General features: G+C 33.2%; 1 protein-coding gene across 2 annotated transcripts in view; it reads left to right on the top strand.

Annotated features, from left to right (window-relative positions):
* LOC145997172 (progestin and adipoQ receptor family member 4) overlaps positions 1-9,514 on the top strand; it is a 146,399-nt gene extending 136,885 nt beyond the window's left edge. The window contains exons 4-6 of one of the 2 annotated variants that reach the window (XR_014442871.1): positions 1,646-1,783; positions 2,940-8,419; positions 8,466-9,514. Coding sequence is in view for 1 of the 2 variants with exons in the window: in XM_083133860.1 (XP_082989986.1) it covers positions 1,646-1,783; positions 2,940-3,167 (366 nt within the window). In the remaining variant the exon portion in view is untranslated. Of the gene's footprint in view, positions 1-1,645; positions 1,784-2,939 lie in introns of both variants that reach the window. The other variant, XM_083133860.1, reaches the window with a different exon arrangement.
* The last annotated feature ends 4,705 nt before the right edge of the window (positions 9,515-14,219 follow it).

The following is a 14,219-nucleotide window of genomic DNA, read 5'->3' as shown; positions in this document are numbered from 1 at the left end:
CTGCTACATCTCAACATGTAGATAGTGAGCAACACAACCCTGGTCCAACTGCTGAGTGTTCTGGATGCTTGCTCCTAATAGAATAGTGTGTCATTTATCAGGTGTACAAATTAATTCTCAGCCTTTTTTAAAGAAAGAAAATGCTAATTTATGACAAATAGTCTTACATTTTTATCAGTTAAGTAATCTCCATTGTAATGTTTACACTTATGACATCTTTCGGGTAGCTGGCAAATATCCTGGCAATATAATAATGGCAGTTTAGAGTCTATAAACTCAACAATGCTATTTCTTGACGGTTTCCGAAGTGGGAATCCACTAAGTGGTGTTGCACGGACTGGAACAGGTTGTCGTCTGAAGGGACCAGGTCAGGAGAATAAGCTGCATGAGGCAGAACTTCCAAACCAAATGAATAGAGTGCATCTTTAGTTCCTTTTTCCGTGTGCAGCCTGGCGTTATCATGCAACAAGTATCACCTGCCTAGTCCCGCTGCGGGCATATGGTCATTTTCTCTCAATTGCATCACTAAAATGAATCAGTTGACGTTGATTTTTGAATTAACGTTCAACAGTTGCTCCAATTCTTCATCCTCCACTTTCTTTGACTATCCACGATGCTGTTCATCTTCCAGATTGAAATTTTCCTCCCAGAATCACTGAATCTACTTAGTGCAGGTGCTGTATGAGTGGGCATCCTCGCCCAAGGCCAAACAAACAATTTAATTTCCCTAGTGGCATTTTTCTCCAGTTGACATGCAAGAAACATTCCATGTTATGTTGTCTGCTAGTTGGGTATTTTACCATTTTAGGTTTTTTTGGAGTGCCCAAATATGGCATTTTGGCCAATTACAACAATGAAGTATAATAGGTGAATTAATATAGGGGCCGAGAATTAATTTATACGTACACGTAACATTATGCAGGTAAAAAGGTAAAGCTCTCCTCTGTGCATTACACCATGTCATGGTAATGTTTCTACAAATCCAAGATCATGTTGCCAATATCAATTTGAAAAGGTAACAGACAGAAAATGGTGTTTTGTTTGTTTGTTAACACAATTACTTTTCCATTTGCCCACAAGCACTTGTGATGTGAAACTGAGAAAGGGATTTTTCATTCCAGTCAATGACTGATGGAATGCCCCTCCCCCTCTTGGAGGATCACAGGGACTACACCCTCCACATATACTGAAATTGGATGCTTGTGTGTGTGTGTGTGTGTGAGAGAGAGAGAGGGGAGGGGGAGTGGCACAAGAGAGCAGGCATATGTGTGTTCGTTTGTGTGTGCGGGCATAACTGATCATGTTAAAACATGAAAAATAGAGAGCCGAGCTAAGTAAAAAAAAGTTTTACTACCAGTGTTCAAAATTACCAGTGCTGCACTGAACTCAATGATCATGTCATTTTCTTTGGGCAAGTTGTAACTTACAACTTACAGTTAGCATATAAACAATATTATTAAACAAAAAAGTGTCATCAAGCAATGTCATTTATATGTAAATGATACAAAATGACAAGAGACACGTGCCTTACTCAGATTTGTTTTGTTTGTTATTCATGGCAGGAATTTCTTCGGTGTAATTTTAAGCTACTGTATAGAATTAGCAATATGACTTGTATATTAATGCTCCTTTCCCCTGTCTGCAGGCACTGACAGCCAAATCTCCGCTGCAGAGGAGGATGTGCTTTGCCCTGCCTTTTGGAATGAGGATTGCTCTCTGTTTTCTGAGATGCTCCAAGTATGGTGGAGGTGACCCCTCAGCCTTTTTCCATGTTGTTATGCAGGTACTAGTTTCTTTCACTTCAGTATTTCATTATGGAGAGAAAGTGCTGCCACAGCCAGTGATGAATTCAGAGGGTGGACCAGGGAAGGAAAATCCCCCTGGAAATTAAAAAGACCCCCAGTAACCTGGCAGAGAATTCGGACGATAGCCAAGAAATTTTGAAACCATGATCACTTTGGCATTCTTTCATTCACTTTAATTTGACATACAACGTACTTTTTCTGTTGTTGTTGTTTTTTTTTGTAGTAATAAGCACTGATTCAGTTGTCTTTAAAATTAAAAGTCAAAATAATGAACGAATTTAAATTATCATCCTACTGATCAAGATAAGCTAAAAGCTTGTGGGAAGATGCCAACTACTAAGGTGGACGAGGAACCCACAGAAAAGCTTCATTGATGAAGCCATCCACAGATATGCTGTAGAAATCCTATACTCTTTAGTTTGCTGTAAATATAAATTATTGCATGCTAGAATCTTCATTATAGTGCCTCCCTGATGGTGCAGTGGTAGCGTTGTCCCCTTGTAATCAATACCCAGTGGAGGCACATAGTGGTTTGGATCCACTTTAAACTGTAGGTCCAGTCCTGATGAGCCTTACTGTACATAAAATGGACTATGAACACCAAGTCAATCAATCAATCAATATTATTTTATTGATTCTCATTCTTAAATTATGTTTAATTAAACCTAATTATGCTTAATTTAATTATATGTCAGTCGTAAGGGATAATTTTAAAATATGAGTATTGTTTATTGGCATTATAATTTGAAGCCTACGACCCCCTCCCCCTTTCCCATGAAGTTTGATGTCCACTGGGGCATCCTCCCTTATATTAGAGCCAAAACTTTATTTATGATTAAATAACAGTGGCTATTTATTTGATTGTTTTATTTTCAAGGTCACTTTATGCACAGATTGTTTTATTTTCAAGTTCACTTTATGCACAGAAAGGCTAATTGGGACTGGACCTAGAGTGAGATCCGAACCACTATGTGCCTTCACCAGGTGCATGGCTATTTGTTTTAATAAGAGCTGGATTTATTGTTGACATGTATTAATTGAAGTTACTGCTGCATAATTTTTCATCTTATAACATAATGATTATGTACCCTCAGCTATGGTAAAAATATTTTATTTAATTTAATACATTTACAGGACCTGTTGTCTCTTGTTGGAGGTGCAATTGGAGCCTTAAATATTCCCGAGAAATGGATTCCAGGCTGTGTGGACTATTATTTGAACTCTCATAATATCATGCACGTGCTCGTAGTTATGGCGGTCTACTCCATGCACCAAGCCACAATGAAGGACTTGCTGTGGATGGTCGACGTCGGTTGCCAAGCAGACAAAATGATCTTCGATACCACAGCAGACGAACTATGACCTGTGCTCTTCACTAGAAGCATACAAAGAATAAAAACCACATTGTATACATTCAATTCCCCTATCTTGTTTCTGTAATTGTTATAAGGGGAGAATGCCTGGTTGTTTCTTTCGAATAAGTATGTATATAAGAAAATTATTGTTAAGACACAAGAGAAGGGAAACGCTATATTTGTTATTCAGAGGCGGAGTCACATGACAACGTTCCTTGGTTACGTTGGATCTCCTGAGGCTTATGTTTTCAAATTACGTTAGACGTGAGTGAACCATGATCGTGTGTGAATTAACTTTACGATATCAGAAGGGTTATTTTAGATCCAGAAATACATATTTCATTTTTATTTATATGTGTTTCACTGCATCTAGTTTATACGATGCACCTCGTCACAATAACGCATTCATTTGGGGAATATACTGATGTAAATATTTTTCAGGAATTTTCGTCGGGGGTGATTATTCGATATGTTACTTTTATGTGATAAGTGAGAAAGACAACTGCAATGCAAAATGGTGTAGCAGTGAAAAAAAACAAAAAAACACCAAAGGTAAATCTAAAGTCTGCCATGAAGGAATAAACATTGCAAATAATTGTAAAGACAAAAAAATACATTTTTTGCTTGTTGCCGATTTTGAGTGTCTCAGAAAATAATTTACTTACAATTGCATTTTCTTCACACCAGTTCATTCTTTTCCGTCTGCATAATTTATATCCTGTTTGTGAACAAAACATTTTTTTCTCTTGCATGTCAACTCTATCAACCACTATATTATTAATGATTACACTGCAGCATGAACAGAAACATCTTTAGTTGGCTAAAAAAGTATTTTGACGTATTTACATGCCTTCTATACAACCAATTTTATTTTAATATGCATAACCATGATTAATTTTACCATATTTACTGATGAAATAATGAACGCATTTCATTATTTAAAATTCAATTCCCAGAGTGGGCGATTTCAGGTGAGAATTTTTCCATCAATATTCCTGCATAGAGCGGCTTTGCAATGCACAGGGGGAAGAATAAATAAATACCTAATTTACTTTTGAATAAGATAATTACCATAATAATTGGTTAACTTAAGTACTGTGGAAGTATTTATCTGAATGTAATGAAAAATTATCTTCCTGCAACATTACTAAGAATATAATATGATACTGACGTTAACTTTTGCAGTACATTATTCTGGATATTGAAAGTAAGATGAAATTACTATTTGTTATTATGAATCCGTCATATACTAGAAGTTACTAGTGTAACATATACCCTTAATCATTAACAATATTTTATCATTCCTCACCATCCATCACTGAATGGATGTGAAATGTAAATAAAATTAGTATATTTAATGATTGATTAATTGATTTGCTTCATTTTACTTTGCTTTTTGTGCCACTGTTGGCTAATTTGCGAAGATGGGGATGAGTGACGGTATGATGAAATTGATGAATGAACACTCACAAACATGCATGCCCAGGCCAGAATTCGAACACGGGACCCCTAGCATTGTAGCTCGATGTGCTAACCACTCTGTCATGGTAGACCACACATGAATGTTCATCAGACATGCTCTGGTGGACACTGATTAATTACTTCATTCTAATTTAAATTACTATTTGCGTGAATCAAATGCCGTAGATTTGTGCTGGCATAGCATAGAAAGAAAACAGTAAATTTGGCAACATTGCATCAACAGGGAAGGCAAGGTCATTGAAGAAACGGCTCCCTAGCAAATACCACTGTCGAACGAAAGGAAATACGACTCCTTTACTTCGTATATTTTCTACGGCTTCAGATGTCTTGGTGTCTATTGGGAAGACCTCTGCCATCTTGAAATGCTGTGATGTGCAATATAAAAAGTTACTGGTAACTCAATTTACACTTTTGTCTTTATTTACATAAGGCATGTAGATGACCTCAAAATATTTCCTCTGAATATATCACTTTTACCTTTCCTTATCTCTATGACTTAGATTAACATGGACCAATTATTTTTAGAGAAAACAGTAATACTACCTGATAACTTTTTGAAGCTATAAATACCAAGTTAGTAAGTAGGGAAAATTCCAATTTCATTAATGTATTAAAATATGCATATATATTTTCACCAACAAAACTTAAAATTTTATTTTTGTGGAATAAAATATTTCAGTTTCTTGCTCAAAAACCAAGTTCTTCCAAAAGCCTAAAAGTTTACACCAAAAATGTTTAATACCTAAGCCATAATATATCATTTTGTAAGATAAAGACTATTTTGCTTGTTTCAATATAAATGAGGTTCTATTTAAAAAAATACCAATACAGGGTTCATTTTCTTAACATTTAATAGTACTTGAAGTATGCCAAATTGTTATTTGTTGTATTGACCAACATCATTTGCATTTAAACCTTGCACAAAATAAATATATGTTGAAGATATTCTCTGTTAAACTGACCAATTGTTGGAAATATTTGTAAGGCATAAGTCAAAGCATATTTAAAAGGATTACATTTATGTAAGAGGTGTCAAATGCATTACAGGAAAAAGAGCAAACATACACAACCTAAAAATCATATTTGTAACCAGGGTGGTATTTGTAGGGGGGATTTCCCCCCTCCTGTCTGGGTACATGTGTCCCCCCTCTGCTCGATTTTTTCAGGGGGGGCGGGAAATGTTATATGGCATAAAGTCATTATCTCATGCTGTCCCTAGACAGTCAGTAGAATTTCCCCCCACTGGAAATTTCTTAAATACCACACTGTTTGTAACATAATGTACAACAGATCAGAATGTAAATTTTTTCTTTGAAGCAGAACAAGATAGTAACGATTCAAATTTGTTGTTGAAGACTCGAAATTCAATTACCAGTACGCATATTGAACATTAAGTAAGTTATGGTTGGAAAACATTTCATCGAAGAATTCATATATTTCATGGACCTTTGTAAAGGCTGAAAAATGCTGAATAAATTAATAAATCAAATTGTATTTTATACTGACGGGCAACTTGAAAAAAAAATTAAAATTATAAAGTTTTCAATATGGCACTTAAGTGGGAAACATCCTTTGCAACAATTAATTTATTTGTTAACGAGTTTCAATTAATAAGCTACAATTAAAACATAAAATGAGCGGTTGTATATAATGACAATTATTCATAGTTTACTTCTATTAAGTAATTATGGATAAATTAAACCCAATCAAATACATTAAAACCTTTGACTTATGTAATTAAACATATCATTATTGTTTTTCCTCGATTAGTGTGTACAGCTGAAAATATGATTATAAATGCATATGTAATAAGAAACAGTAACTAAACAGAATCAAATGTAGATATTTACCCTCCTTTCATAGGACTGATGCAGCAAAATATCTTCATTTTATTCTGTGTGGCGAGTGTTTCCAAATTTCTTCCTATTGTAACATTTTTGACCCTTCATGTTAGGGGACTTGGATGCCGGTAAGATGTTAAAATGCACATTGAATGTACTTACGTAACCTTGTAATGGTTTATTTAATTTGACTTATTTTGGTGATTAATTTAATTTAAATTTTAAAAAAATAAGTCAGAACTTCATGCGGTTATCAAAATTAACTGAATGAAAGAAACATCATGTTGATACATAAGTATGTTTCATGTGCATATTAATTTTTAAGCCTTCTTATTCTTTCATTTATCTGTTATATATATAGATACATTATTTATTTATTCTATCTTAGAAATAATATTAATTTATTAGAATATATTTGCTTCATCAGTGTATACTTTCAATCCTTTGCTTGAAAGTTGAATTCTCTGCTTCCATACACATTGCTTCCTAAGATATAATTCACTTTAGCCACATTGAGTACTGAAGTGAATACCCAAAACATTTTCACAATTATCATTTGTATTACAAGCGAATGTGATGTTATTGTAAATATCAACAAATATTTGATTTTAGTCATATTTAAATAATCTAATTAACTAATTTATTTAAATAAGGACATGATGTGTGTTGTACAAGAGTGTATTTATTCACGAGTGACCAGTGCATCTCATGTGGAATGAAAATTTAAGGCGAGTGAAGTTTTTAGAAATGTGTATATTTTATTAGCTTTTATCATGAAAATGTGTCAAAAGATTATATTAGAAATAAAAACTTGCCATTTTTAAATTACATGAACTTGAGTGAAAAAGAAAAATTGACAGTAGTGAAATTTAAGTGTTAATGTTACAAATTGCTCTTCACAATATGTCCTAGCAATTAACATGAAAATTGTTAGATTTTCACTATGTATGAAATCTCAGTTCTATAACAACATCTGATTAGTAGTAGCTCACGAATTCATCTATTTAGATTATAGAAAATTTAACTAGATATATAAAGCAGTGCATTTGCATTGCACTATAGAAATTTCAATTGTATATACCTTGCATCATTGTAATAGTATAAATTTACAAGTGAGCAAAACATTGTGTATGGCTCTGCATAAAAAAAATGAGCCGTTGTAATTAAAAATGAATGCCAATTGCACTTTGAAGCAAATTTCTCTAGTCGCATAGCAATATTATAATATATAGAGTAATATTCAAAGAAACAATAATGAAGTAATATTTAAGTATTACAAAATATTCACTGCTACATTTATGTAAACAGAACAATATCTCTTACCTCCATGTTGCAATATTCCTCCTGCAAGTGACGCAAACAGAACAGTAAGAGTATTCTGCGCAGAAGAGAATAACTACAGAATTTTGGCTGGGTGATTGCAATATGAATTCAGACGGTTCTGTGAACCGATACAAGCTACCTTCTAGCTTGAAAGACGAAAGCAATAAAAAATTTGTTACAAACATTAAAAAAATATTACATGCTTCCAAAGTGCATACCACACTGGACAGTGCCACATAACCAGATGATCAAGTGTGAACAGTTTGAAGAAAAAGCATAAGCATTGCTAGTGGTGTTGGCTAATACTGGATTTATATTTCAAAGTGGACTTCAATGATGCATTCATAAATTTGTTTAGCTGCAAGCCACATGCTTTCTTCGTATGAGTGTTTGTGAACTTGAACATTATCATGTCAAAAGTCCAAACATGATTTTATTTTTAAAAAAATTTCTAAATCCTGCTTCCTATGATAAGTACTTCAATAACTTTTTAGTGACAAAGCAGACATTGAATATATTTTTAATGGATGTGTAGTTTAAAGATATTCGCGATTGTGCATTAAGAAATCAACCACTAGAAATTTACTAACCAACTTACTCCTAACTTAATTGGGTCAGTCTCTCTTATTGCACATGTCTCAAACAACATTTTGGTCAAGTCCCACCCCTAATCTTCTGAAGTAAGTGCTGAATGTTTAGGTCTCTTACAATATATGCACTGCAATTTTTTGGAGATTGACCAAAAAGGTATTATTTTAACAATGCAAAGCATTTTGGGTGATGCCAGAAGGCAAAGGGCAGGGACTGACCAAAAAGTTGTTTGAGGCGTGTTCGATAAGTGAGACCCAACATAATTATTTTAGTTCAGAAGACTTGACCTCAGCTGAAAAGTTAAAATTTCAAAGTTTCAGAAATTAACATACTATACTTTCAAACTTTTTAATAATGCTTATAGTGGCATATTCTGCAAATTTGACTTTGTTTACCCCAACAATTCTTATTGATTGTATACATTTATTATAATAATATAATAATAATATATTAATTAGATATAATAGAAATAAAACACCAATACAGGACTTCAAGTAAAACAAAAACAGAAATCCAAAAATTTCAAATTTTCTAGCAATTCCTATATATTTGAAAAAAGTTGGTTTATTGGCAATAAACCAGGTATCATGGGGGGAATACGCCACTGAATGCTTACATATAAAATTTAGTTACTGGTGTAGATTAGAATATGTGCATAAAGATGGCAAGTTTTGTTGTATGTACACCAGCAAAATTTATTTTAAGTCATATCATCTCACATTCTCTTTTACAAGAGAAAATTTGTGATTGTGTACTGTTTTAATAATTAAATTAAAATCAAATGTTACATTTTATAGAATGTAAGTATTAAATATTACATACTTTCGGGATGGTAAGTTAAAAATTGAATTTTCATAGCCTGGCTATAAATAAAATAAAATAAATAAAATATCAACTCTGGCATTAAACGGATATATATACACATATATTAGGGATGGAGTGACGTGAAATTTACCTGTAGAGCTATTCTACCAATCTGATTTAAAGTGGAAATACTCCATGAAGATATCAGCTGGTTACTTAACCTCCTTAATTAATATGTCTAACCAGGTGACCATACCAGGTTTAACCTTAGAAAATTAAAGTGCATATTTAGGAACTTACTTTACAAATCTAAAGTACATAAATTATACCTGTATATTAATAAAGAACTAAAAATCGCAGAATTTTCCACTAATTTACAAGCTATTTATAGGAGTATTAGATAAGAAAAAATTGACAATTTTGCCTAAATCAGACAAGCACCATGTAATGTCACGTCCCTAATATATAGAAGATGTACAGTTTAATATAATTAATAAAAAAAAACTGATGGCAACATATGCACTAAAGAAAAGTCTCTCACAGGAATTGATGCTAAAAATGGATTCTTTTATTTATTTATTTTTGTAAATGACGTGGAGGCTTAAGGCTCGTCTGGACCTTTAGCTGATGCCCCCCAAGCTGTTTTGAAAACTACTATGATATTTCAAAATCTGAAAAATTACACATGCTTAGAAATTCTTCTAGAGCATTCATGTGAATCTTTGTATCGTGCACCTTCACTGTTGTCTAGATATTCGCAATAGTTTTGTAGCCACGTAAGCCTGCTGAACTATTGCAAAAATCTAAACAGCAAAAGCAAACCATACGAAGATTCACAAGAATGCTCTAGAAGAAATTCTAATTTTGCAGATTTTTGAATCTCATAGTGGTTTCCCGAAAGGAAAGAAAATTTCAAAAATGGCTTCGCTGGTATTGGCTAAACAAAACCTTAAAGGAGTGGTTTTAGTAACTTAATTTGGGACGTAATATACAGACAAGGCAACAAATACTTTTGCAAAGCACTACATGTAAATAACTTAAAAAACTAATTTAATTGGTTAGCTGCTTGAAACAAGTAAACAACTCTAGTCTAGAAAACCAAAAAAAAAACAGCAATATTGGGACCCTATGCACTGGAACCATGTATAGCCTACAGAGCCCATTTTTTCCCCACAATCCCTTCAGAAGACTTAACTATCAGCAAAATAATTTTGTGAAAAATCTTACTTCAATAGTTCCTTTTGTGACTAAGTAGCTGACAAGTCCACAGAAAAAACTGCACTACTGATTACCATTATTCATAGGATGAAAGATAAATATGTTATTATTTTTTCTTCTTTTGTTAGTAGAAGTAGCTATGAAAAGCTCTTCCATGAATTTATTTCTGTAAAAAAAAAATGTATTTGTTCTTTGTTATTAGAATGTTGATTTTGTAATACATTATATCTATGATATATATTTATACTGAAAAGTATGTTATTGGTTTCTTCCACTTGCTCATTGCTAAGCTAACTGTAAGTTTGTTGTTCTTTATTGAAATCTTTAATGTTTTATTTTTGTTTAAATGTGATGGCTAGTCAAGTGACAAAATTTATGGTTATTTGTTTTTTAATCAGTTGAGAATATTATTTATGCTACTCACAAATCATACCTTTCACAAAACAAGGACATACGCAACATTTTTGGAGCCACATATTAATAGTAAAATATGAAGATATCAGTACAAAAACTGGGCATATTTCGGGATCAAAAGTGGTATATAAAATGGCATATCGGTGTTAAAGTGGTGAATAAAACCATAAATTTGAATTAAAAAAACTACACTTACTAGATAAAATTAACATTTCACTTTTAATAACATATATTTATATAGTTATCAGAGTATTAAGTTTATTCCTGTGTAAAGGAATCCATTTTTCTTCTCAAATATTTACAGCAAAATTAATCAATTTTCCATGATTTACATAACTTACACGATAATTCGGACATCAGAAGGTGTAAATAAATCGTAAATTTCGTGTTTAAGAGTTTATTTCGAATTTTGTAGTTCATAATGTGGTACCAAAATGCACCTCACACATTTTAAAAACAAAATATGTATACCCTTAAACATTTTTGAAGGTGTCTTATTGTTTGCAATGTTTAAACATATTTTCTACTATTTAGATGAACGCACCTTTTATATTGCTTGCCTTCTCATTTCATGGTTGGAAAGTTATCAGCAGTGGGTTAAAATTTATGCTTTTTATGGAATTAGCCTCAAGCTGAGGTTGTTTCAGTGCAAAATTTGAAATTATGTACTACTCTAAATAATTTTATATCTTGGAAATATCATGTCTGGCTGACAACCGAGTTTTAAATTGTGTTTCAGTGTCTTTGTTTTTCAAATTATTCTTAAAGTTTTACACTTGACTAGCCAAAAGTGCAATATTTTACATGTTACAGCTTAATTTACAATACATAAAAGCACACTGCCATAAACAAATAAGGTACAAGCATTGTTACGTTTGCTAACACTGTAACTTCTGCAAACAATATAGAAAGCAACAATTTAACCGATCAACTTTATGGTACAAAAAATGCATACGTATGTGTACATATTTATTTGTGTGTGTGTGTGTGTGTATGTACATGTGTGATTACTTTCTCATTTCTGGCACAGTGCTCTAACAACTTGCCTAAGTCAGTGGTCTTGCAAATCTCCAGGCTGGGAGCATGTGATATTTCTGTAGCTCCCCTCTCAATTCGTTGCTGATGTTCAAAAGAAAAAAGTTGCAACACATAAAAAAACTGCACTTCAGTCCATGAGTTACCGTACCTTCAGATATGATAGCAATGGGATCCTAGGGTTTTGGATGCAGTATTCAAATAATGGATGCATTCATCCACAAATCTTTGATGATTTGGGTAAAGGTGATCAGGAATCTGAATGCAGTATTTGAATAACAAATCGAGTTATCAAGTCCTGAAGACTCAAGCAGGAAATTGTGGATTTTTTTACTACAAAAGCTAATCTTGAATTTGAAAATCAGATTAAGCAATTCATTGCGAGCAGGCCTAAGTAGCGTAGGAACTTAATATTTTACATTACAATACTTCTGCAATGAAATCCGTCTAAATAAATAAAATGTAAAGTTACAACTTAAAAGTCTTGTAGAAACTAGAGATTGCCACAAAATCGGGATAATGGATATCTGGATTATCGAATATACATTTTTAAATCAATGGATAATCCAGATATGTATATCCAGATATTTCAACCATCTGGGTAATTAACCTGAATATCTGGATAATTTGCATGTTCAGACTATCCAAATATTCTGATAATCCGTGTGTGCAGATCACAATTTACATTTTAGATTTAAAGTGAAAGTAAAAAAAAGTGCTCCCATGTGCTTAGCACCATGCCATGAAGGCATATAGGGGGTGTGGAGGAAACGCCCCACACTTTCGATTTGCATAAGTTATTCTGGAGAGAACAGTTTCTGAAATCAAGGAAATAATTAACACATAAAAATAAAGATTTGAGATTATCGTTACACAAACAACTTACATTGAGAAATAGGCAAATGTGTTAAATACTGTTAAGATATCTTGATATTTAGGATAATCCACATGTGGATAATCTGAATATCTAGATAATTTGAATATACAGATATCAGAATATCCAATATCTGGATAGAAAATGATTTATATCCAGATAAAATTTTATCCAGATTTGCTCATTCCTGGTAGAAACACACTTCAGTATTTCTTCTGTGTCATTAAATTCATTATTAATGTAATAAAATTACAATATTAACTTAATAAATTTGTTGAATTTGAAATCAATGAATCAAGTTGCAAAATTCAGAAATAACATTCAGTATACAACAGACGATAATGTCCTATGCAGTGTGCTGGAAAATAATTTTATGAACTATTTATTACTATAAACATCGCATTCTTTCTTACTACAGATAGTGATGTTTTAGGAATCCCTGTTTGTTATTACACAAAATTCCCCGACTTTTCCATGTTTCCTAGACAACTTTAAAATAAATTTCCAGGCACTTCTATGGTGCTTTAACATGATAATAACAGGTAACATGAAAATAACAATATTTTAAGCGTTAGTCTGCAGTTGCTATTCAAAGGTGTTTGAAATAAATACACTCTTTATGTAGAATACCTCCTATAAAGAAGCTGGTTCACAAAAAAAAAATTGGCATTGATTTTCATTCACAAATTCTGGCCAACACACACAAAACAAAGTTCTCCCTGAGTTTTTCAGGTTTTGGAATGTATTTTCGAAAATTCCCCGACTTCTTCACTCATAAGTTATTGTGTCCGACTTTTCGCACTTAGTGGGAACCCTGCCAATGGAATTGCAACATTTAATATCATCACCATATGCAGCTCATTGTATTTGTTTCTTCTCTAAGCCCCATTGGATCTCATGTTATACCGTTTGGCATAAACTGTTGCTGTTTCCATGCTTGCAGAACACCGATCTTTCTAGAAAAAATCCATGCGGCATTGTCGCTATCTAACGTGAACTCCATGTTGTGGGGAAGCCTGTGGACAAGCTGCAAGAGAATGCATAAGTGTATTCATAGCACACTAAAGCAGTGTGTTTCTCAACTGCCAGGCTGTGGCCCAGTATCGGGCCTTGGCATAAATGATACCGGGCTGCGATAGGCTCTCTTAAAGTTTGTGAAAAGCAGCCCAAGCTGACAACCACAAGGAAAGATGGCCTTTCATTTGGGGTTCACCAGAGGTAAGAGGAATCTCTTTCTCGCCACTGCTGATGAGAAATCAAAGCCTCTGAGAGGGGACTCTCGAAATTTGAATTACAACCGTGGCGTCGTTCTCGAGTTAGGGTGAAGCAACTTGCAGCCTCAGCTGGCAACCACCAGGAAATATGGCCTTTGGTTCATTTTGACCGTAATAACAGTAAATTATTAGGCGACAGTGGCGGTGTGCGATCAAACAATCTAACCAGTGCTTCCCACCTCCCAAGTTGGAGGTTGATGAAC

This window comes from Lepisma saccharinum, chromosome 13 (assembly GCF_977018435.1).
Source record: "Lepisma saccharinum chromosome 13, izLepSacc3.1, whole genome shotgun sequence".
NCBI lineage: Eukaryota > Metazoa > Arthropoda > Insecta > Zygentoma > Lepismatidae > Lepisma > Lepisma saccharinum.
This window is presented reverse-complemented; position numbering and strand designations above follow the sequence as displayed.